Source organism: Silurus meridionalis, chromosome 6 (genome assembly GCF_014805685.1).
Source record: "Silurus meridionalis isolate SWU-2019-XX chromosome 6, ASM1480568v1, whole genome shotgun sequence".
Lineage (NCBI taxonomy): Eukaryota > Metazoa > Chordata > Actinopteri > Siluriformes > Siluridae > Silurus > Silurus meridionalis.
Window position 1 is genome coordinate 9200024 of NC_060889.1, and position 23516 is coordinate 9223539.

Here is a 23516-nt window from a genome sequence, read left to right on the forward strand (position 1 = left end):
GTGAAAATGTTATGCTTAAAGTTAATGTGTAAACAGACAACTGGGTCAGAGAATCTCAAAAAATCTTTCAAAAGTAGGCCAAGGAACAAAAAGTGGTGAACCGGTGAGAGGGTCATGGGCGGCCGAGGTTAATTGATGCACGTGGGGAGCAAAGGTTAGCCTGTGTGGTCCGATCCAACAGACGAGCTCCTGTAGGTCAAATTGCTGAAGAAGTTAATGCAACACAATATTAGGCAAGTGGTCATAATGTAATGCCTGATCAGTGTATATCAAAAACTTTTTTTGTTTATCAATGAACATGACTGAACGCAATCTGAAATAACCAGAAACTTTAATTAAAACAAACAATTTTCCATTTACTATGGAAAAAAAAATGGCACAAAATAATTTTACAATTTTAAAGGCTGAGGGTTTTACACAATCCCCACATACAGAAAGTCTCGCCTAAAATATAAACGTAAAAACCAAACAACCAAAAAGTCTCTTGCAAATGAATGCACACATGGTATTTAGTAATGTCTAATAACAGACAACATGCATATTTTATAGTGAACAGTTTATGATCATGCAGAATCATGTAAGCCCTTTTATGGTGCATGTTAGTCTGTGGGTTAGCAAACACTTCCAAACATGTTATAAGTGAAATATATAATTTCCTATAATATGTGAAAGTCTGTTTCATAAAGAAGAACTGGCAACAAACGTTAAAATGGTGACTGATTTAAACAGCATTAAGAACAATGTAAATAAATGTGATTCCTCTGTAATCTGGAACTCTGCAACTCAACAGAATGAACAATGAGATGTTTTGGATTTTTTTTTTTATATAAATACAAGAAGTTTTAACTGCCCTTGTAATGTATGATACCTCCGGAGTCAAGATTGCAACAGTTTGCTACAGTAGAGTCTTAAAAAACCGAACAAGAAAATATCACAGTGCAGCACATGTTGAATAGCAGTTCTTCGATTTTAACCTTCATATATGTGTACATGAGCAAATCAAAAACAATGTGGAAACTCTGCAGTGTCTGGGAAAGTATTAATTAAAACAGTGGAACATGGTTCTGATTGTTTGCAGTTGTGGAATCAGAGTGGATGTCAATATCATTTGCTCAAGCCTCAAGATCTTATTGCTGGCACAGTACTGATTACTCCTGAGTAACCCAGTGATACTCATACATACACACACCCTTTACATGAAGCGAAATTGGACATTCCAACAAATGTGCAGCTTGAAACTCCTCCTAGACGATGGGTTTTTCAAGGTCATGCTTGTCATCAAGTTCTTCATCAGAATCTGAAAGGTCCAAACAGATTTTTGTTATTTAAAAAAAACCACAGGGATAATATGAATTGTTTTAGAACAGTTTCTTCTCACTTAAGAATTGTATATTTATAAGTAAAAATTATAGAATGATCAGGCATCATAACTAAATGACCACTAACAGGTGAAGTGAATATAATTGATTATCTCATTTTCATGGCATCTGTTAGTGGGTGGGATATATTAAGTAGCAAATGAACATTTTGTCCTCAAAGTTTCCTCAAAGAAATCTTGAAAGTGATTGGTCAGGTATAAGGCTGTTACATGTTATAGTGTATGATCAGATGGTTACCAACTGAAAAAATATGGATGAAAACTGCATTTTATATATATATCTGGTAACAATCGTCCTACATCCCCAAATGCAAACCCTCTCTCTTTGGACTCCTCCTAAATCATACTACTGCTCTTTCTCCACATTTCTCTGTCTGGCTTTGTGATCCACACCTGTTGTACACACATTGCTAAGTTCATATCTTTATCATACACAACATGGATTGCACAGAACAATACTGCTGGTGTCAAAGATCTTATAGTTACTGTAATAACAACTCATTTACAAGGAATTAGATTTTGAATAGCTCTGCAAATTGTGGTCAGAATCCGCCCAATGCATCAATGGCCATTGAGTATCTTTATCACAGTAAATGTCTGTGCAGAGCACACCTCATCATCATCATCATCATTACCATGGAAACCTCATGAGTTTGCAACACACATATGGCTGAGGTTTTATTCTTATGTACCATGTGGTTTCATTTATTTAAATGTATCTGAATTAATACTGGTGCACCTGGGCTCTGATGGTATTACTTTCCAGGAAACGAGCTCTGTGGTTCAACAGCCACTTAATAACCTCATGTGTACTCGCTCACAAGTACCATTATGTCTAATCCTTATGTAAACGCCACAGAATGACTTTCTTACTATACCTTTTATAATGTCACATTGTGCATTTGTGATCTCTTACCTGCTACAGACTCTGGTGGTGAATAGAACTGCCCATCTGAGACAGGCCCTGGTAGCAAGAGTGGAGCTCTGTCTGAGATACTCTGTATTGTTAGATACCCTGTCAAATATATATGCAATTGTTAATGTGTTTTTTTTTCCACCAATAAAAAAAAATATATTAAATACAATTAAACACAATATACTCTATATGGTAAATACTAGGACACATTACTTTTCTAGCCACTATATTTCTTCTCTAAAATTTGACCAGAAAGTTAGAGGTGTAAAATTGTATAGAATGACTTTAAATGCTAGAAGACCCAAATCTGTTCTAGCATTAAAATGTCTCTGACCCTAACCTATTGAAAAACTAGGATACATTGGAATAATGACTGCACCACAGGCCTCCTCACCCTACATCAGTCCCTGAACTGTAGCTAAATGAACACAAATCTCCACACTCTCAAAATCTAGCGGAACCAGCAGTGTGGAGTTTGTATTGTATTGTAACAGCAAATGGAGACTTCATGTGGAATGGATCTTATGGTCAGGAGTGCACAAACTTGTATACAATGTAGTGTACGTTACCATCGGTGATGGTACAAACTCACTGTTTTCATCAATGGCTTCCTGTGGCAGAACTTTGAAGTCTAGGAGCCACGTCTCTATCCAGACCAGGATAAATGAGGCGATGGGTAGCAGGTAACCGAATGCCCCCTGAGACAGCAGCTAGACAAGGACATGGAGCATTAAGCATTTAAAATGTCAATGCTTTGTTTTACATTTTGAGATGCATTTCATATCAGCCGGCAATAGACATTACACTGCCAAACTCTACAGCTGGCTAAACAAAGATCATACAAATTTGACGAATAAAGCACTGATATGGTCTCCTATTCAGGTGGTATTCTGTATAATCTATGCACTATTATAGTGATTTTTTCAGATATTACTTTGCAAGACATTTCAGCAGAGCAGGTTTGTGTAATAGTTTTGGCTTTACAAAAAGAGTGTGTGGTTTATCCAGTGAAAAGAGAAAATATACCTTTGATATAATTACTTTTGCAATTAAGAAACCGCTGGTGATTGCTGTTGTTATCTGCAGAAAAAAAGAACGAAAATAAAAGATTTATAAATAGCACTGGTCATAAATGGCAGGTCTTTTGTTTGCAATGCATTCAATCTTTTATATCCTAGTGAATAAATTATATATATATTTTTAAAGCTCCTTTACACAAGGACTGAAAATCTAGCGACTCTTATGTCGCTCAACATAGAAGGCAGACACATGACACCCATAAGACAGACCACTAATACCCCCTGGTGTCAATAAGTGGAACATTAAGGTATGTTGTGTGGAATTGGACGTACCGCGATGGGCCACCAGTGGCGCAATCTACATACTGCATAAGCCAATATCAAGGCTGCAAATCGGAAAACAGCCAATAACTAGAGAAAAAGAAAAGAATGTGAAAATGTGCTTTAGAAATATATAATAAATCAACTGTTCACTAGGTGAAATAGTTTCTTTGGATAAAAAAAACAATACGCAGACAGGGAGCAAGCAAGAGAACACTGAACACTAGCGGTTTCGAACGTCAAAAAGCACTGTAATATAATCTTAATCAGGAGATCAGGCTATTAGCAGATTGTTTCTGAACCATATTTGCACTAAATAGGGTCACATATACAAACACATAATGATAGTTATTGAAAACTAATGCATCAGCAAGAGTATCACAAAGTAAAAGCAGAATTTTAATAAAAATAGAAGGAAAAAAATAACTCTTACGTACAAAAATGTCAAAAAAAGAATTGTGGTAGTCATATTCTAACACCTCCTTTTTCAGCTGTTCTTGTATTCCTCCATTGACCTGAAACAGAGAACACAAAAAGAAAATCACACACATTAATGCAAAGCACTTCTCTGACATAATAGGATTTATTTTATAAATCCTTTTTTAAATTATGCTAAACAGCAAAAAAATTTAAATAAGAAGGTCCTTTTTTTTAATGTTTTTCAAATTGGACTTTTTCCCCCTTTTTATATATATGGCATGGCAGACAATATCAAAGGTCACCACAAGCCAACTTTGACCCGCAGGCCTAGATGGCGTAGATGTAGAGATTACTGATTACCATCTTAACCACTGCCTTATAAGTGTAATTAAAATGTCATAAAATAGAAGCAAATGACTTTAGAATTAATATCAAGTTTCTATCAACTAATTAAAAATATTAAGATTTATATATCTCAATATTAAAGGTTCACTGGAAATGAGCAACTGAATGATGGGAAAAGCCCAAATCAGTTTTGATGACCCACGTTTGTATGAGAGCCCTGTTTTTAGTTGACAGGAGTGAAATCCAATGTGGATTTCTGCTGTTGTAGCCTTTCTGCCTCAAGGTTTGTCATGTTGTGCATTTTGCTATGCTTTCCTACTCACCACAGCTGTTAATGGTAGTTCCTGTTGACTCCCTGTCAGCTTGGACCAGTTTGGCCATTCTCATTCTTTCTAGCAACTGAACTATTTTGCTTTTTCCTGTCAATAAGGAACTACTATTGTTAGTAAATACTAACTATATAATCCCAACTATATAAACCTAAAAATCTCTGTGTTAGTGACTTTTAGTCATCTGTCATGTACATGTGCAAACCTACATTGAGCTCAATGATCCAGAGCAGAGTGATAAAGAGTAGGTCAAATGTCACAAAGAGGCAGAAGGTTCTTCGGAGGTCAGAGATGCACTTCTTTTCCACCCCTTCATAGGAATCGATGCGGGCACACACAGAAGTGGAGTTGATGGAGCCCACAGCCCTTGCTGTGGCTCTCGAGTCCACGCTGCTGCACTGACTGGCCATGACCTGAGAAGGACACCAGGATAGACCCACTGCTTTCTCTCACCAGTCAAGGAAGTGGCCCCTTGCAGCCATGTCTGGTCAAGCTAAACCACAGAGACACAAAAAGCAAAAACATTTCACACTACTGAAGCAGACTTCTTTCAGGAAGTGGCCAAGAACAAGTGCAACTGCTCTTATAGTGGCAAGACGTGCCTGACAGGGGAAACTTCTTGCTTTGCATTATTGGTTTAAAACAAAAGACAAACAAAATGAGTAGTCAAGTTAACAAGAATATAATATATGCACATGCACACGCACAAATCAAATCTATTTTCAGTAATATGATGGCTCTCTGCTTCAGTGAATGTGTTATTCCTGAAGATTGGTTTTAGGTTTAAAATACTATATTAAAAAAATGTTAAGGACCATAGAGAGGCTGATACTGGCTCATCTCTAACCCGCAATTAAAAGAGCCCAAGACCTGCTTCAGTGTATAACTGAGAGAAAACAAGCAGGACCGAGTACTACTTTATTGCATTTAATTCCACACTGCCTGTGTGTTTTGGGGCAGACACATCCATGATTAATGCACTTCCATATTCAGGATACCAAACAATGAACAATGCTGCCTGCACCTCCTGTTTTCCCTGTATATCTCCAACATTAGATGCTGCATCACACTAAAAAGACATCATATGCTTATTGCATTGGATGTAGTGGGCTCTTTAGGGCATATGCCAAAGAAAAAATGCAGGGCCTTGATCAATATATTTTCTGTATGCTGCAAAATGAACCATCTAAATAGAAGTAATGGGGAATTTCAGACAAACCGGGTTTCCTTTCATACCTATTAAAATTGATCATGTGAAAAAGAAAAGCACTGAGAGGCTTATTTGGGCCAAGGTTGTTTGATTAAACACAGTCTTTAATTCTGTATTTAGCTAACCTAGCCTGCCAACTTACAGGCACAGTTAGGTGCAGCATTACATACAACCTAGAAAAAAAATATCTCTATTGAAGTCTTGGACAATAGGAATCCAGAAACCGCTAGCTTCTAATAAATCATATAGCAGATATAAACCAGGAATAAAATTATGGCTACCTGTCTAATATTGTGCTGGTCTTCTTTTAGCTGCTAAAACAGTCCCAACCCTTCGAGCATTAATAGCATTAACTTCTACAGCAGTTTGAGCTACAGCAGCTTGTTTTTTGGATCAGATCTCACGGGCCTGCCTTCGCTCCTCACGTGCATCGATAAGCCTCAGCTGCCCATGACCCTGTCGCTACTTTACACGCTAATTCCTCTTCTCGCCTTCTGCGTTTTCACGTTTTGCGTACGCAGGGCTCAGAGTTTCCTTACAGGTGTGTAAATAAAACCTTTGCGTAAAAAGTGTCCAGGGGTCTCATTTATAAAAGGTGGCGTACGCACAAAACAAGGCTGAAAACGCCACCTTTATAAATGAGACCCCTGGACAGGTAAACACAGAAGACGTTGCAGAATGAAAAATAGAGGATCGGGAATTCAGGCCAAAGAACACAACAGAAAGTTTCCAAAGTTTGGGATCATTTCAAAATAAAACAAGTCATTTGAAATTGATTTTTTTTTTTTTTTAAACTTATTTTCTCTTGAATATTTAACCGATTACTCGATTAATCGATGAACTTATCGGTAGAAAACTCGATTACTAAAATAATCGATAGCTGCAGCCCTAGTTATCATGTCATAATGTTATTCCTGGTCAGTGTATACATTGTGTTTTATTAAGAGAATTTCTACATGTCATGATTGGGAGATCTTTTAATGGGGTGGAACCAATAAACAACTGCGAATCACTGAAATTTATATAAACATAAACAACATCTTAAACTGAATAATATCAGTGAGTGTCACAGAGTGTCTGTCAGTAGTCCATAACAGCTGTAATCAGTTACAACTGTAAATATACTGCATACTTTCTAGCTGTCATTATATGATATAACGTTCTTGAACTGGTTCTGATTTTTGATACTATTACTTAAGATGGAAGATTAAGCGATTGGGAGGCCAGACCAATAAATAAAATACCATATATATAAGATCAAATGAAACAAAGAGATATACATATATATGTGTCTATCACACCAATATGAGGTTCTTTAACAGACTGTTGCCACAAATTAGGAACTGTAACACAATAGAAAGTCTTTGTATGCTTGAAGCATTCCGATCTCCCTTCACTAAAACCAAGAAGCTCATTCCTCTTCTACCATGACAGTAACTCTGTGTGCAAAGTGAGCTCCACAAGGGCCTTTTGCCAACAACTTGAGTGTCCTCCACAGATCCCTGACCTCAACCCCACTGAACACCTTTGGTATCAACCTAACTCTGACTATGTGCCATGTCACCTCACCCAACATCAGTGTCTAACCTTAATAATGCTCTTGTGGCTAAATTCTCAAAAGAACAAAACAGGGAACTATATCTGGAATGGGATGTTCAAAAAGTACATATGGGTGTGATGGTCAGGTGTACACAAACCTTTAGCTATACAGTGTAGATACTTAAATAAACAGACACTTCCATTATTGGAAAAAATACAAGCTGCCACTGACCTATGAACAAACTATGATCCAGGCCAAAAGATTATAAAATGTGTGGAATAATATGACAATACCAATTGCCATTTTTCCAATAAAATGCCACATATAAGACACATAATCATCTGATTCTGATAAAAAGCTCATTTAATGGCATGTCAATTCACTGTAATATCCTTGAGATAGATAAGTGTCCCATCAAAGGTGTTTTGTCACCGCATACCCAGTGTTACTAGAACAGACTGCATATCCACCACAAGCCTGACCTGGGTACAGTGTTTACTAAAAATGTCTGAAAGAATTAATGAATCTGGAAGAACCCATTTGTAAATAACATCCACCTGCATAAAGTAACTTACTTAACATTATCCATATTCAGTTTTAAATATTTAGACACAAAAACCAGTAGTTAAAATGTTCTTGTCATTTTGTAAACTACCTGTAAACTCTATTCAATGTTCTGGTTTTTCTCTGTTTCTCTATTTGATGTTCTGTTTCTATTATACCTCCTGGTATCTTATCTAATTCTGTAGTATTTCCTCTAGCATTTCAATTCTAGGTTTGTGTCGTATACACACACACACACACAGTCAGGTAAGACTAATCAGACTAATCCTTAAAAAGCACCTTAATCAGACCGAGATTCCATGTAAATCATTTACCTATACTTCAGCTCTAGAAAATGTTCTTCAGCTCTAGAAACTTGCACTTCCTCGCCATAAAACAAGCACAGCAAGGATATCGGTAAGGAAGGCGTAAAACCAGTCTGTTCGCATGACACAAAGCGAAATAACACATTCAGCAGGGACTTTCAGCATGCCTGAAAACACAGGTTATATTATTGGTAGAATATGAAGCACAACATGTAGATCCCAGAGACTCTCCAGAATGTGTTTGGGGTGTTTGGCACCCCTCTCTCTCTCTCTCTCTCTCTCTCTCTCTATCTATCTATGTATCTACACAAATTTGTGTGTGACAAGCTGTCATTCCCCATCATGACGCCCTACTTAAGGTAGCACTTCTGCGCATGCGCACTTCGTATTCAATAGCTGCAGGCATTCTGTAATCACAAGTCAGTCTATCAAAATGCAGTGCGGTTTTATGTAGGAGGCATTTTTGGTTATCAGATCGTTAGTGTTGTGTTGTGTTGTAATAACAATAATCGCGGAAACCAGGAAAGCTTTATAAGCGGTGACAATGACAAAAAGTGCCCGTTTGTGAATCACAAAAATAACCACAATCGAAACAACAACTACAGGAAGTTTTGTCGGTAGTAATAAAGAGTAAACTGAGATGTTAGTGTACTAAATATGATGGTACAATAAATTAAAAACAAAAAAACCCCAAAACAATGTGTTTGCCATTCTTCTGCTTTTGGTGCACGTTAGAAGATTGTTCCTTAATGTACATCCTGAAAAATAAATGCGTTATCACAAGGAAACCAACTCATATACAAGTTTAATAGTATCCTAGTGCACACAGATATCTGATCACTACATTACTACATATATAAATTACTAAACTAGGGACATGGACGCTGAATAACAAACCTCTAACCAGGTCTGATTAGGTGGTCATTATCATCTTCTATTTCATCGTCGCCAGGTCAAATCACACTGTGTTTTATATTGAGAAAAGCTGCAGTGTTTACTTACCTTACACTACTGTTAGTCCGCTGTACAACTAGTTCAGGTTCCAGCCCTTCACCTAACCCTTCGAATAAACCTGCTGAATGCCCGTGTAATAATGTGAATGTTATTGTAAGTGGACACGGGGCTGCGCCGTCTGTTCGCCCATGCTGGGCTGCCGGGATGCTGATCCCAGGTCAGTTCTTAATTTCTGGTGCAGGGGCTGAGCGCAGGTTAAAGTCGCGCACCGCAGTTCTGGAGTCAGCATCAAATCGAAACTTCTTTCCGGCACGTCGGTCACGTGACCAACCCGGAAGTAACCTAGCAGCGTTTCGGCCTAGGGCTTTATTGGACGTGTAGTTTCCCCGTCAATTGCAGTTAGTCAGTTATTTATTTCCGTAGAATCCATTTTTGAGGCATATTTACCCAAAATAATACAAATTTTCTTTCTAATTTAAGTTCGTTTGGTTTAAATAATGAATATTTTTATTGAATATTATTATGAATATTAATATCCCATATATACATACACATATATATATATATATATATATATATATATATATATATATATATATATATATATATATACATACATATATACATACATATATACATACATACATACACATCTATCTATCTATCTATCTATCTATCTATCTATCTATCTATCTATCTATCTATCTATATATATGTATATATTGTATTGCCTCATATGTTTACCTATAGTAAATCAGTGGTAGTTCATCTAGAGAACCAGATAGGCCCACAACCTATATCCTGTTAAAAAAAATAATAAAAAGGTTCATCATATCTTCATTTGTACCTCCATGCAGTTTTAATCGCTTTTATATTACATGGGTTTTCAAGTAACTATTTAACAGACCAAAGCAGAGGTTTCATAATTTTGCTCCTATTCTAAAGTTGCTATTAAAAATGGGAACTGCACTAAGTGCTAGATGAGGCTAAATGGGGCAGAAATCCCTCTGCTCCATACTGGAGGAAAAAGCCAAGGACAGTACAGTTAACAGGGTTGCGAGATGTGGGCTAGTTACGAAGACTGAGCAGTCACCAAGATCTGGTTCATAGCAAATAATAGCTATTATAAAACAAAATCATGGCAATTAAATCTAATAATGTTAAGACATGGTGTAAATAAATCAAAGCTTGTGAAAGGAAAAGTTGGATTATGTCTCTACATTAGAAATGTGTTACCAAAAGTGGCCTGGTTTCTCATCCAAGGTTGTTGAGAAAGAGAGCGAGTGAGAACATACTTCAGACATTTTTTTTGTTTTTTGTCATCATCCAAAGCTAAATCTATGGCCATAAGCTCTTACTAACAAAGATGCTTAATTAAAAATAAAAAAAGTTGCAAACTTGCATCTCTTAACATGTACCAAAAAAAAAACTGCATTCCATTGAGGTTCGTTCCAAACAATTTAAATACAAATGTGACATAATTGGTACTTGAATGAAATTGTTTGTTATTAATTGAGTGGCTTTTAACCTTCATACATGTAATTCTAAATGTTTTTCATTTCCATAGTTGTATTGCATATGTATTATAAACAAAAGACAAAATGTGCATAATTCCTTTGGTAACATTGGTTTATTAATGTCTTAGTGTTATGGATTTTAGCATGAAGCAATGATTACTGAAGCGGTCATATTATATAAGTTAAATGGATCAAATTAAACAAGTACGAGTGTCAGTTAAACAAACCGGAACACAATTAATCTTTTCCACCTCATAAAATAAATATAAGTTAAATTAACTGTTAAAACAGATGTAGAGGCACAGTGCAAAAATAACAAAATTAGAAGGAGGTAGTAAAGTGTACTAAAGTCAACATTCTGACTGTTTTAAATTACTAACGTTAGAGGTAAAGAACTAGCAATGGCATGCACACTCTTATTTGAGCCCAAATATGAGGTCCTTGGTGCATAAAGATACAGCTGTGCTTTTCTGGTAGTTAAGCCTACACTTCATTCTGTCTCAATGACTTCAGCCCAGAAGCAGTTTTCCACCTAGAAAATCTACTGTGTACAGGTTACTCCTTTCCTTTACTTGTGCAGACTGCACAAACCTGATTACTGAGAATAAAAGCTTCAGCAGTCAGAGGCCATACGTTCAGGCAGAGCGGACATGCAGGTGCTGGGTGGGGTGAACACTTCAGGGTCACTGATGCCTAGTTCAAGGTCAAAGAAGCGAGTGGTCGTGGTCACGCTGCTGTTCTTGGTGTATGACTCATGCACGGGGTAGCAGTCTTTCAGGGTGTAAACTCCCACCCAGGTCTCATCTGTGAGGAAGACACAAATATATGCACTGTGGTAATATTTAGAAAGATATACATAATGTGACATTTCTGGGTCAATAACCAAACTCCACCAAAACTAGATTTAATGCAACAATGACATTATCAATGTCTATACAGACATATCCATTAACAAGTCACTAATTTATACACCTTAATGTAAAGCATTAAAGTAGATTTGAATCATAAAAAGGATATTGCCGAAAAACTATTTCAGACATTTGACCTCGCTGTGACCCTGTTTGTATTTTGAAATTTATTCAGCAGGATGGACGAAGTAATAACTTATTATTCTGGACTAACCTTTGCGAGCATGTTTTCGGTCGGACCACTCTTGGACCTCAATCATATCTCCAGGCCCACCAATGAAATACTGATCCTCATATGTGGAGTTCATTGGGATGTCATAGGGGTCCCAGACCTCAGTCAAATTGAGCTTAGAGCACGCCTTGGTGACTTGCTCAATCTGGAAATACACGCCACTGGTATACAAGTAGATGTATTCAAAGAACCTTAGGAAAGAGTGACAACGTTAATTGAGGTACAAGCTTATGTGAACTGCAGGACGGGTATTATGAGAAGATTTCGAGAGGAAAAGATAACGCATTGGAGGAAAATGTGAAATACTCTACACTAACAGTTTTCATATGTGCCTTGAACACAAAATGACACAGTGAAAAGCAAAACTTATACTATACTGCATTTATGTCAATAGTAAGCTCAATTAATGTCTGAACTCAATGTAATTCACAATTGCACATCAGTTCATTTTTTCGCAGGGGAGAAACAATCATTTAATCACAGTTCTTGGGCTGTACTCAAGGGTTTAGTTGTAATGGGAGAAGTGCATGATAGCATCATTTTCTAGAAAGCATTGCTGTCCACACAAAGGCACGTCCTTTATTAATCAGTACTTTTTATAAATGTATTAAAAACAATCATCAAAAAGTTAACAATAACATGATAGACACGTTAACAGTTATTTACAGCTCTCAACAGGACCTATGAATGTCATCATCTTCTAATTAACATTAACATCTAATTAACACCTCATTCATGTTATTGTGGATCATAAATAATTGTGCTTGCTGGGTCTAAACACCATTTAAAACATTTATCCTGATAAATGATGGCCCCTACCTGACTCAGCAGATTTAAGATCCTGCCTGTCATACAGCTACTCCATATATACACAATGATTTGCGTCACACACGTTAGAGTTAGAGATTATTTACATTAAAAAGTCCTAATATAAATATACTACAAAAAAGACCTATAAGAACGAGTCAATTCTCAAGGTTCGGTTCACTATATAGAGCCGACTCAAAGAGTCGATTCAAAGAGCCGACTCGTTGACATAACGGGATTACGCTTTTTTTTGTGTATAGTGAAATAGCTTGTTAAACGTTTAGGGAGACTGAAACATTAATATTTCATTTAAAAAAATGAAACATGATAATACATCTTGTATTGTGTTGAGTGTTAAACAAGACGCTTCAGAGTAGTAATGATAAGAAGATGAAATCTGATGTACGTACTTCTTACACGGTGTGTGTCCCGTCTTCTGTTCTAACACTCGTATGCGTTGGTTTTGTGCATCGTACGCCACAGCGGCGCGCGTGTTTCTCCCGGTGCTGTGGTCATACTGCACGGTGCGGCCCTCCCACTGCAGCGGGGCGACACACGGCTGCTCAGGGAGCCCGAGCGAGCTCACCCCTACCGCCCACACACACACCGCTAACACATGCACAGAGCCGATCCGCATTCTGCAACGTAAATACCTGCCAAAAGCAATACAGTAATAAAACAACTGCGATTAGTTGCGTAGTACAGACAGCGCCTGCGCAGGTGCAGGGAAGGCGCGAGCGATGTAACTAGGAGCGCGAGACCGACAGGGAGGAGCTTAGTCCGAGCAGCGCGTGCCAGCGGCAACTCGGAATGTGATTGGTCAAATAAAATGGAGTCACTGAAACATGCTTCAGAACGTGCATCTTTTTTTTTTTTTTGCGACACACAAAAACAGATCAGATTAGATCAGATTAGATCAGATTAGAGAAGTGAAGAAAAAAGTGCAGGCAGGGTGGAGTGGGTGGAGAAGAGTGATAGCAGGAGTGTTTTGTGATAGAAGAGTATCTGCAAGAATGAAAGGGAAAGTTTATAGGACTGTGGTGAGACCTGAGATGTTGTATGGTTTAGAGACAGGGGCATTGAGTAAAAGACAGGAGGTGGAGCTGGAGGTAGCAGAGCTGAAGATGTTAAGGTTTTCGTTGGGAGTGATGAGGATGGACAGGATTAGAAATGAGTTTATTAGAGGGACAGCGCATGTAGGACGTTTTGGAGACAAGGTGAGGGAGATTGAGATGGTTTGGACATGTTCAGAGGAAGGACATGGGGTATATCAGTAGGAGAATGCTGGCAGGAGAATGCCGGCAGGAAGAAGGAAAAGAGGAAGGCCAAGGAGGAGGTTTATGGATGTGGTGAGGGAAGACATGCAGGTACTTGGTTTGAAAGAGGCAGATGTAGAGGACAGGGGGGTATGAAGACAGATGATCCGCTGTGACGACTCCTAATGGGAGCAGCCGAAAGAAGAAGATTATATTATATTATATTATATTATATTATATTAGATAGATAGATAGATAGATAGATAGATAGATAGATAGATAGATAGATAGATAGATAGATAGATATGCATGCATGCATGTTGCTACCTCACAACCTCAGAGTCACTAGTTGTGGTCATATTCTATTTATTTGTGTATGTACTTACAAGCTAAATTGAATCTTTGATTCCATTATAATTATTTTGGTTATGGTTTTAATGGTTAGACGGAAACCATTAGATGAAAACCATTCGAGGCTCACTGCTTTCCCTCTATATTATATATGCGAATGCATGAATAAGTATAATTGAATATAATTGTATATAATTAAAATATATACGTAGCTAATCATACCCTCCTATAAAAACAAACAAAAAAAATATCAATAGTTCAAAAGACAATCCCACTCCATACCGCTAGAGGGCAATATTTAATGTACCTGCTGTTCCATTTTGCAGTAGTTTGTTCGTCTTTAATATGTTTCGTCGATTTTAATATGGCGATACTTCAACGTGGGAAGGCAGAGTCTAAATCGGAAAAGGACTTAGGCGAGAAAATGTCGGATCTGAGCGATGATGAAGCTCCGGAAGAAGTCACGTTTATCGACTCGAAAGCAACCGCACTGAAGAGCGTTAAAGACGCGAGGGATTCAGTTAAAAGGTACCCCGGTTTGTCGCTGCTCTCTCTACGTATAGCACGCTGATCTAGGTTCAATCCCAAATCACTCGTGTTTAGTAGTGTAGTGCACTACCCAGCACATGTAAACAGTATATATTCAGCCTCTGTAGGAAAACTATCTAGGGTAGTAGAGATTATAGAACTCAGGCCCACTGTTCAATCCTAGCGTGTTTATAAAGTGGAGCAAGCATTTTTATGCACGTGTTACATGTGCAGTGTGGTTTAAACTTGAACGAAATATATAGTTACAGCCTTTATTAATAGATTTCAATCAACACTACACTGTTACTACTGGAATGGGATATTTTACCTTCTAATCTACACTTTACCCGTAGGCATCAAAAATTCTGATTATTAATTAAAACCTGGTAAACAAAAAAAAAGTTTGAGTCTTGATTCCAAATCAATAGAAAGCGTTTTTTTCTCGTCATCACGACATCATTTTTCTCGTGGTCACGACTTAAATTTTCTGTCTATGCGGCATAAGAGCATTTTAGAAGAATAGAATGGCCTTTAATTGTCACATACATTACAGTCCAGTGAAATCCTTTTCTTTGCATTTGAAACCTGGGTTTCGAGCGCATGATTAGATATTATACAGTGCCACTGGAGCACAGAGGGTTAAGGGCCTCGCTGAAGGGCCCCAGAGTGGCAGCTTGGCGATGCCTTAGCTACTGAGCTGCCACTTTCCCCATGTTCAAAAGCAGGGGTCACCAACCTTTTTGAAACTGAGAGCTACTTCTTGGGTACCGGTTAATGTAAACAGTTTTCAGTTTGATCTGAAATAACAAATTTGCTCGATGTACCTTTTACTATATGTTGTTATTATTAATTAATGATATTCATCTATGGTAAGACACTGATCATGTTAATGATTTCTCACAATAATTATCAACACTGATTTAACAAAGTAGGAAACGGCTATTTTTAGAAAAGGCTCGTGGGCTACTCATGTGGCCATGTTGGTGACCCCTGTTCTAGAGGCAGCATCACGGATAATAACCATTTGTGGCAGCGTGCACGTGAAAAATTAGGAAATTAATTTGTGATAACGAGAAGACAACTTTTATGGTGAGATTACGAGAAAAAAATATTATAATGCATGCCATCTCAGGACTTTTGTAATATTATTATTTAATTTATTCTCCGTTTATCAGAGGAAAAGAGCTGCTGAAAGAGAAGAGGCGAAAAAGACAGTTGCTTTTCCAAGAGCAAAAGGTACAAACATGTGCATCCGAGATCATATTTATTGCTGAATGTTTTTAATGGGATGAATTTTATTCACTAATATAATGTCTCCGGCTGTGTAGAAAAGCAGACTTTTACCAGAAACACTTTTGAAGGAATTTGAGACCGTGGCTCAAAAGTAAGTGATGCTCCTACTAAGAATATGCGCACATTTAATTACATTCGCTTTATTTAACGAGTTTTCTCGTTGTTTCCGTTCCTTCTAGAGAACCACAGGTGGCAGAGCAGAAAGGTAAGATTTGAAAACACTCCTGGCTTGTTTTCCATCTCTGATCATCTACATCTCTGTAATCTGGGTGTGAGTTTGCTTAAGGCTACATTTACCTACAGGCAATCAGAAGGAGAGCAAGGCAGAAAAGGTGAAGAAGAAGAAGAAGAAAAAGGCCCTAAAAGGTAGGTGAAAATTGACTAATGTTCGAAGCAGATTTTCATACGCTCACTTATGAGGAAATCTACAGAACACAACCATGAACACAATATAGTTGCAGTGCCTGGAAACATTTATGGTTTTTGAGAAACGCATACATGTTTCTTTTGTAAATGCAACAAACTAGGTCATTTAACTGTATTTATTTTGACCAAACAAATATATAAATGTACAGATGGTAAACTAGAAATATATATATATTTTTTAATTCTTCCTTACCATGAATAACAGCTTTACACACTCTTGGCACACTCTACAAACTGCTGAAAAACTTTGCCATGTCTCATGTAAAACTTAGCCAAAAGGGGCTCTTTGCTAGTTGAAGATTTCTTTATGATTTTGTGACCCAGTTCTTTCCAGAGCAGTTCAATCGGATTTCGGTGCAGTGACTCGGCAACTTTGAATAGTCTTTTGTGATTGTTGCTCGCAGACTGTATGAACATGGTCCCAACATCACACTGTAGCATCTTAATCATAAAGCTGATCATAATGTCAAAACCGACACACACACACACAAGAAAAAACTTGTCGGAAGTTTTTCCGTCATTGCTCCGTAAAACGTTCAGACCATGCTGATGGTAGCTAGCAGCAAACAACCAAGCATTCATTTTGTTCATGACATGCCTTGATAATACAAATGTCATACAAACCTGCTGGCTTTCGAATTTTTTTCCTGTGATGGTTCGAAGTCATCGCGCTAATTGCATTATCAGGTTCGGCACTCCTATCGGTTCTTCGTTTTATCGTCGGATAAGTCACACTGCCAGAAGTTCAGCGGAGGAAAACGTTATCGCGACGGCTACTAATTGGCTGTCAGTGAACATGTCAAAACAGCAATCAGAGACTACAGATTATAATAATCTTTTTAGGATTTAAAAAATGTCTCGGATGACCAAATCTTGGCCAAAATCACAGTGTGCACCTGCTTAACACTTAACTAAAGTTGGTTCCAATTAGCTGCAGCCCAAACAGAATTGAATGATGATGAGGTATGGAATGGTAGTCATGTTGGTTCAGTATTCCTTTCACCTGGAATAAGTCTCCAACCTTTTCTGCTCTAAAACAACCCCAAACCATTAAACTTCCACTTCCATGTTTGACTGTAAATGTGAGGCAGTCTGCTAATATCTTCTCTCCTATTCTGTCTTCTGTTGGAGCCAAAATGTCACAATTTCCCCTGTCATCCCCTGTTCAATTCTGTGTGTTTGCTTTTTATCTCGTTTTTTTTTTTTTTGGATATAAAAGGAAAATGCATGTTTTAAAAACCAGAAAAACATTTGACACACTGAACATTTGATATGTTCAATCCAATCCATGTGCCTAGAATGCATGTGATGTTGACTGGCACAGCAGTGTTTCTGCACAGCGACACAATTTGTATTAAACTGCCAACACACCTGTGAATTTTGGCATAAAATCACTACAGAAGGCTGTCACTGTTGCTGTGAGGATATCGGTATTTGATTGGTGCTCGTAGCTAAAGCTCAAATGTTAGTGTTGTGTCAAAATAATGAGATTGGAAGAATTGATAAAAAAATAAAATAATGTTGATGTTGATTCATGAGAGAAGCTTTTTGTGATTCAGCTGTAATTTTCAGGTCGCATTTTGCTGAGGAAAACGTGAAAATCTTGACCACCTACCATTTACTCCAGTGCTAAATAGAAAAGCCTGAACTGAACTCTTCTATGTTAGTAATCATACCTGACTGTCATAAGAGTTCAGCTCCGAGTTCTGCTCTTCCCCATAATTTTACTGGTTTCTAAAATGACACAGACACAATAATGTGCAGATCTCACAGCTTGCTTTAGGTTGCAGGGCAACTGCAAGGTGATGCGGGTGAAGGACAGCTCTGCCGATACCTCAATGCAGAAGTCGGCTATGGATTTCATCAAAGAACGTCTGTATGGCCCTGGAAGCCAGAGAACAACCAGTAAGGAAACACAAGCTAATGCATATATGTTCAACCAAAAACTGCATTCGGGGACATGTTAAATATGGTTATATTGAAATATCTGTGAAGTGCATAAAGATTTTTTTTTTTCAGGCAAATATTTAGTAGTTTGTTCATAGTGGCTTTTTACAGGACAAAAGCATTCAGCTATCTTGAGCATAACCCTTGCAGGTTGTATAGTTAGAATAGAAAAATTCGAATTAAAAGGTCTACTTAGTATATTATTATACAAGTTTGATATAAAAGTTGCTCAACATGCATTTTTCCCTTTAATGTGTGTTAGTGTATTCCACATGAATTTACATTCATTTATTACTTTGTCATTTGTTTTTTTATTTATATAATATAAAGTTGTAGCAAAAACAGAGACGCCCGAACCTTTTTTTTTTTTTTTTTTTTTTTTTTTTACTTTATTCTATGAAAAGGAAAAAAAAAAAGTTGACATGGTTCCCCCTATTTATCATTTCATAATCATTTTAAAACATTGCTCTAATCTGCTCAACTAATGCAGCTTTACATTTAACATTTTCTAGTTCAATGAAATTATAAAACAATGAAAACAAAATAATCCCATTATAATAGTACAATGCCTAATATAGCTATTCAACCTATAATTTAGTTTCATTTGTACAGAGGTTTTAACAGAAATTGTCCCAAGGTACCTTTTAAACCTTTAATTAAATACATTACAAATATAACTTTCACATTTATACATCGCTCCATATAAGTTAATGACTTTGAGTTTATACCTAATGAGCAGGCCAGTGTCAACAGTGGCAAGAAAAAAACTCCCTGAAATGGTATGAGGAAGAATCCTTGGGGCAATACAATTATAAGCTTGTAATAGGTTACTTCCAGTGCTCGAATTGAGGGGGGGTTGCGAGGATCCAGGACCCCCCCATAAGGTATTACCCTGACGAGTAAAAGAAATAGACTTAATGGGGTCCCAAAGATTGTTTTATAAAATAAAACAATAAAGTAGGATTTGCCTACATTGTGTTTTTTTTTTCTTCCCCCTGTACTCGGTAAAAATGGCATGTCGGGCCAAGCATTGGCCCCCATGATCTAGTTTTGGCATCTACACATGGATACAGCATGACTAGTGTGGTTCAGTAATTATTTCTTAAGCGAAGTCAATTTTTGCCGTGCTACACCCGCGGAATTAAAATGATAGGGCATGGTTCATGGCCAAAATAAACACTGATATGGAAATGTAGTAATTTCACAATATGTACTGCATACATACTGTAAACTGAGTGTGTGTGAACCTTTTTGTAAGAAACTCTTAGTTGTGAGTGCTGAGAGACACTGCATTCGAATTGCAGCTACAGATCACACCTCTTACAGTGCATCTGGAAATTATTTACAGCGCTTCACTTTTTCACTTCCTTATTCCAAAATAATAAAGAAAAAAAATTAAAAGAATTGAGCTCAGGTGCATCCTGTTTCCACTGATCATCCTTGAGATGTTTCTACAACTTGTTCGGAGTCCACCTGTGGTAAATTCAGTTGATTGAATATGATTTGGAAAGGGACACACCTGTCTATATCAGGTCCCACAGTTAACAGTGCAGGTTAGAGGGAAGGGTACAAAAAAATTGTGAGGCATTGAAGGTCCCAATGAGCACAGTGGCCTTGATCATCTGTAAATGAAAGAAGTTTGGAACCACAAGGGCTTTTCCTAAAGGGGGCCGCCTGGCAAAATTGAGCAATTAGGGGAGAAGGACCTTAATCAGGGAGGTGACCAAGAACCCGATCGTCACTGTGAAAGAGCTCCAGCATTTCTCTTTACAGAAGAGCAACCATCTCTGCAGCATTGCACCAATCAGGCCTGTATAGTGGAAGCCACTCCTCAGTAAAAGGCACATGACCGCTCGCCTGGATTTTGCCAAAAGGCACCTGAAGGACACTCAGACCATGATAAACAAAATTGAACTCTTTGGCCTGAATGCCAAGCATCATGTCTGGAGGAAACCAGGCACCGCGTATCACCTGGCCAATACCATCCCTACGGTGAAGCATAGAGGTGGCAGCATTATGCTGTGGGGATGTTTTTCAGCGGGAGACTAGTCAGCTTTAAGGGAATGATAAATGCAGCAATGTACAGAGACATTCTAGATAAAAACCTGCTCCAGAGCGCTCTGGACCTCAGACTGAGCTGAGGGTTCATCTTCCAACAGGATAATGACCCTAAGCACACAGCAAAGATAACAAAGGAGTGGCTACAGGAGAACTCTGAGTGTATTTGAGTGGCCCAGCCAGAGCCCAGACTTGAACCCGATTGAACATCTCTGGAAAGATCTGAAAATGGCTGTGCACTGATGCTCTCCATCCAACCTTATGGAGCATGAGAGGTTCTGCAAAGAATAATGGGGAAAAACTGCCCAATAATAGGTGTGTCCAGCTTGTAGCATCATACTCAAAAAGACTGTAATTGGTGCCAACCATACTTCTTTCATTCTTTTACATTGTCCTTATGGGGTATCGTTTGTAGAATTTTGAGGAAAATAATTAATTTAATCCATTTTTTTTAATAAGGCTGCAACATAACACAAAATCTGGGGAAAAAAGTGGAGAGCTGTGAATATTTTCCAGATGCACTGTATTTACAGTTTGTAATGTGGCCATTATAAGAATCCCAGCTCATGATTAGTGTGAAATGTGCTAGTCATCTGGTTATTGTTACTTGCTTACTATTTAGTGTCTTTTTTAGATGCTGAACTTCTCTCTCTACAAAAGAAACGTGGACCCAATCAAGGAGCTGCAGTGCAGTTTGTGGATAAGAAATTGGGTAAGTTTAAACATGGAATGCTCATCTCTGGCAGTTTAAAATCAAAAATCAGCAAACGCTAAAGGCTCTTTCTCAGGAATATCTTGGACCTCAAACTTAATAGTAACAGTTCAGGGCTACACAACATTCGGAGTCTGATCCATTGATGTCTTATTCTCTGAAGGGTGTAACATGTTGGATGGTAGAAGTTTTGTTAAACGGGAAAAATTTAAAGGATTACTGTAAATTAGACCAAGTTTTCATGATTATTACTTAAAAGATGACATTTTTAAAGATAGATCCATGAATACAAAAGTGAACCAGGATTATCCAGACAACGGATTTATATAATCAGGATTTAGCCCTTGTAATAACAATAGATAAGAGCATTGTGTGCTATGTATAGTGAGGCATATTAAAGAGATTTCTTTCCATTATTACAATTCAACTATTTGTTCTTCTTTTAAGACCAATAACCGTAAGAATCATGCCAAAGCGATTCTTCTATTGCTTTTTTTGTTTAGGTAAATGGCATAGAAATGCTCTCACATGAGATTTAAACCCAAAGAGTTTTGACACTGCCAGACCCTGCATTCAGCCCGAGGGAATTCTCAACTATACAAGCGAATGAACCAGCCACCAGTGAACACATCACATTATCATCTAAGGCTGTCAATCTGAATTCGCAGCCAAATAATTACTTTACGATGTGCAGGTTTATTGGCTGCTACTGCAAAATTGAACAGTGTAAAGCCAGCATTTTAAAAAATGATTTTTCCCCAGTTCATTACATGAGGTTTCCTCAGATAGCATTTATCACTCAGAATTCCAGAACCCAAGAGGAGTGATCAATAGTTATGATGCAAGTACACTATGTAGACAAAAGTTTGCCGATGCCTGACCATAAGATTCTTATGTGCTTTTCAAGCATCTCAATCCATATTTTCACTCTTCTGGGAAGAAGTTCCACTAGATGTTGGAGTGCGCTTATGGAGATTTTTGCTCATTCAGCCACAAGGGCGTTCGTAAAGTCAGGTACTGATGTAGTTGAGGTGAGGAGGCCTGGGGTGCAGTCAGTGTTATAATTCATCCCACAGGTGTTTAATAGGGTTGATGTCAGAGCTTATAAATCAGGCTACTCACTTCCACTCCAACCAAACTTAACCATATCTTCATGGCGCTGGCTTTGTGCACAGGGATATTGTGAAGCTGGAACAGGTTTGGGTCGCCTAGTTTAGGTAAGGGAAATTTGTAATTCTACAGCATCCAAAGACATCCTATTTGGATCCATTGTGTGCCTCCAACTTGGTGTTAACAGTTTAGAGAAGAATTACATATAGCTGGAAAAGTCAGGTGTCCAACTAATTTTTGTTTATCTAGCATAAATGATCATGTATAAAAAAGGGGGAGGGAGAAAGTGTTTGTGTGAAAGAGACTGCAAGAGACATTTGCTGAAAGTTTTGTTTTTAAATATATATATATATATATATATATATATAGTTTGTACATTTGGAATTATGCTGTTTTTAACCATTAAACTTTCCTGTGCAGGAGCTGAACAGAAGGCCAAGGCAGTAAAGTGCAACGAGAGGTTTATTCACAGACAGAAGCTCCTCTAAAGCTGACACGCTTTTGATTTTTTCTTTTTTTTTCTTTTGGTGCAGCAACATGACAACGACTGCCTGCTCAGATTTCCGCTGTTTCAGTCAGCGTTGTTACACGCTGCTGTATAGACCAAACTGAGACACACTGCTGTGAAACACTGTCTCATTGATTTGTGTCTGGAAGCAGCTTGTCGCTAAACGAATCATTAAGCATTGGCATCACCAACCTTGAACAGACTTGTTTTCGTTATTGTTAGCATTCTATGGAGTATTTAAAAAAAAAAAAAAACTTTTTTTTTTTTAAACATGATATTTTCAAAAACATCTAATATTTACTTTGTTTCACCGATTTTTGTTGTTTAAATGGCTTTTATTTACATGTTGGTAAAAAGTATCCTACTTTATACACAATTGTTATTTGACTACCTGATGATTGTAGGAATGTGCCTTTTGCTTCTTCTGCAATTGGAGAAAGCGATGCTGTAGTGTTTACGTTGCCATCTGGCCAGCTCTCTCATCCATATGTTCTGCTGGAACAGATTAGTTCCCAAAGTTTTTCAATCCCACTGTTTTTCTCATTTGATTTCTCATAGTGTG

At 37.6% G+C, this 23516-nt stretch overlaps 3 protein-coding genes across 3 annotated transcripts; 1 reads left to right on the forward strand and 2 right to left on the reverse strand.

The window, feature by feature from the left end:
- Positions 1-314: 314 nt before the first annotated feature.
- On the reverse strand, positions 315-9536 carry stard3nl (STARD3 N-terminal like). The gene is made up of 8 exons (XM_046852810.1): positions 9350-9536; positions 4938-5221; positions 4072-4149; positions 3647-3724; positions 3321-3374; positions 2887-3004; positions 2295-2393; positions 315-1297 (listed from the first exon to the last, which is right to left on the reverse strand). Exons 2-8 carry the CDS (start codon positions 5136-5138, stop codon positions 1245-1247), a joined length of 681 nt encoding a protein of 226 aa, XP_046708766.1. The 5' UTR covers positions 5139-5221; positions 9350-9536; the 3' UTR covers positions 315-1244.
- A 1376-nt stretch (positions 9537-10912) lies between these two features.
- epdr1 (ependymin related 1) lies at positions 10913-13547 on the reverse strand. The gene is made up of 3 exons (XM_046850949.1): positions 13176-13547; positions 11941-12149; positions 10913-11622 (listed from the first exon to the last, which is right to left on the reverse strand). Exons 1-3 carry the CDS (start codon positions 13400-13402, stop codon positions 11432-11434), a joined length of 627 nt encoding a protein of 208 aa, XP_046706905.1. The 5' UTR covers positions 13403-13547; the 3' UTR covers positions 10913-11431.
- A 1142-nt stretch (positions 13548-14689) lies between these two features.
- nol7 (nucleolar protein 7) lies at positions 14690-23209 on the forward strand. The gene is made up of 8 exons (XM_046851181.1): positions 14690-14900; positions 16076-16136; positions 16229-16284; positions 16373-16398; positions 16497-16559; positions 18384-18524; positions 21259-21336; positions 22867-23209. Exons 1-8 carry the CDS (start codon positions 14737-14739, stop codon positions 22932-22934), a joined length of 657 nt encoding a protein of 218 aa, XP_046707137.1. The 5' UTR covers positions 14690-14736; the 3' UTR covers positions 22935-23209.
- The last annotated feature ends 307 nt before the right edge of the window (positions 23210-23516 follow it).

Excerpts from the sequence above, each read along its gene's own strand:
- stard3nl (XM_046852810.1), bottom strand. The coding sequence starts at position 5,138 with ATGGCCAGTCAGTGCAGCAGCGTGGACTCGAGAGCCACAGCAAGGGCT. Across the intron at positions 3,005-3,320 it reads CAAAAGTAATTATATCAAAG|CTGCTGTCTCAGGGGGCATT; the intron begins GTATATTTTCTC and ends GTCCTTGTCTAG. Across the intron at positions 2,394-2,886 it reads GGAAGCCATTGATGAAAACA|GGTATCTAACAATACAGAGT; the intron begins GTGAGTTTGTAC and ends TATATTTGACAG.
- epdr1 (XM_046850949.1), bottom strand. The coding sequence starts at position 13,402 with ATGCGGATCGGCTCTGTGCATGTGTTAGCGGTGTGTGTGTGGGCGGTA. Across the intron at positions 12,150-13,175 it reads GGACACACACCGTGTAAGAA|GTTCTTTGAATACATCTACT; the intron begins GTACGTACATCA and ends CTCTTTCCTAAG. Across the intron at positions 11,623-11,940 it reads CCGAAAACATGCTCGCAAAG|ATGAGACCTGGGTGGGAGTT; the intron begins GTTAGTCCAGAA and ends TCTTCCTCACAG.
- nol7 (XM_046851181.1), top strand. The coding sequence starts at position 14,737 with ATGGCGATACTTCAACGTGGGAAGGCAGAGTCTAAATCGGAAAAGGAC. Across the intron at positions 14,901-16,075 it reads GCGAGGGATTCAGTTAAAAG|AGGAAAAGAGCTGCTGAAAG; the intron begins GTACCCCGGTTT and ends TCCGTTTATCAG. Across the intron at positions 21,337-22,866 it reads GTTTGTGGATAAGAAATTGG|GAGCTGAACAGAAGGCCAAG; the intron begins GTAAGTTTAAAC and ends TTTCCTGTGCAG.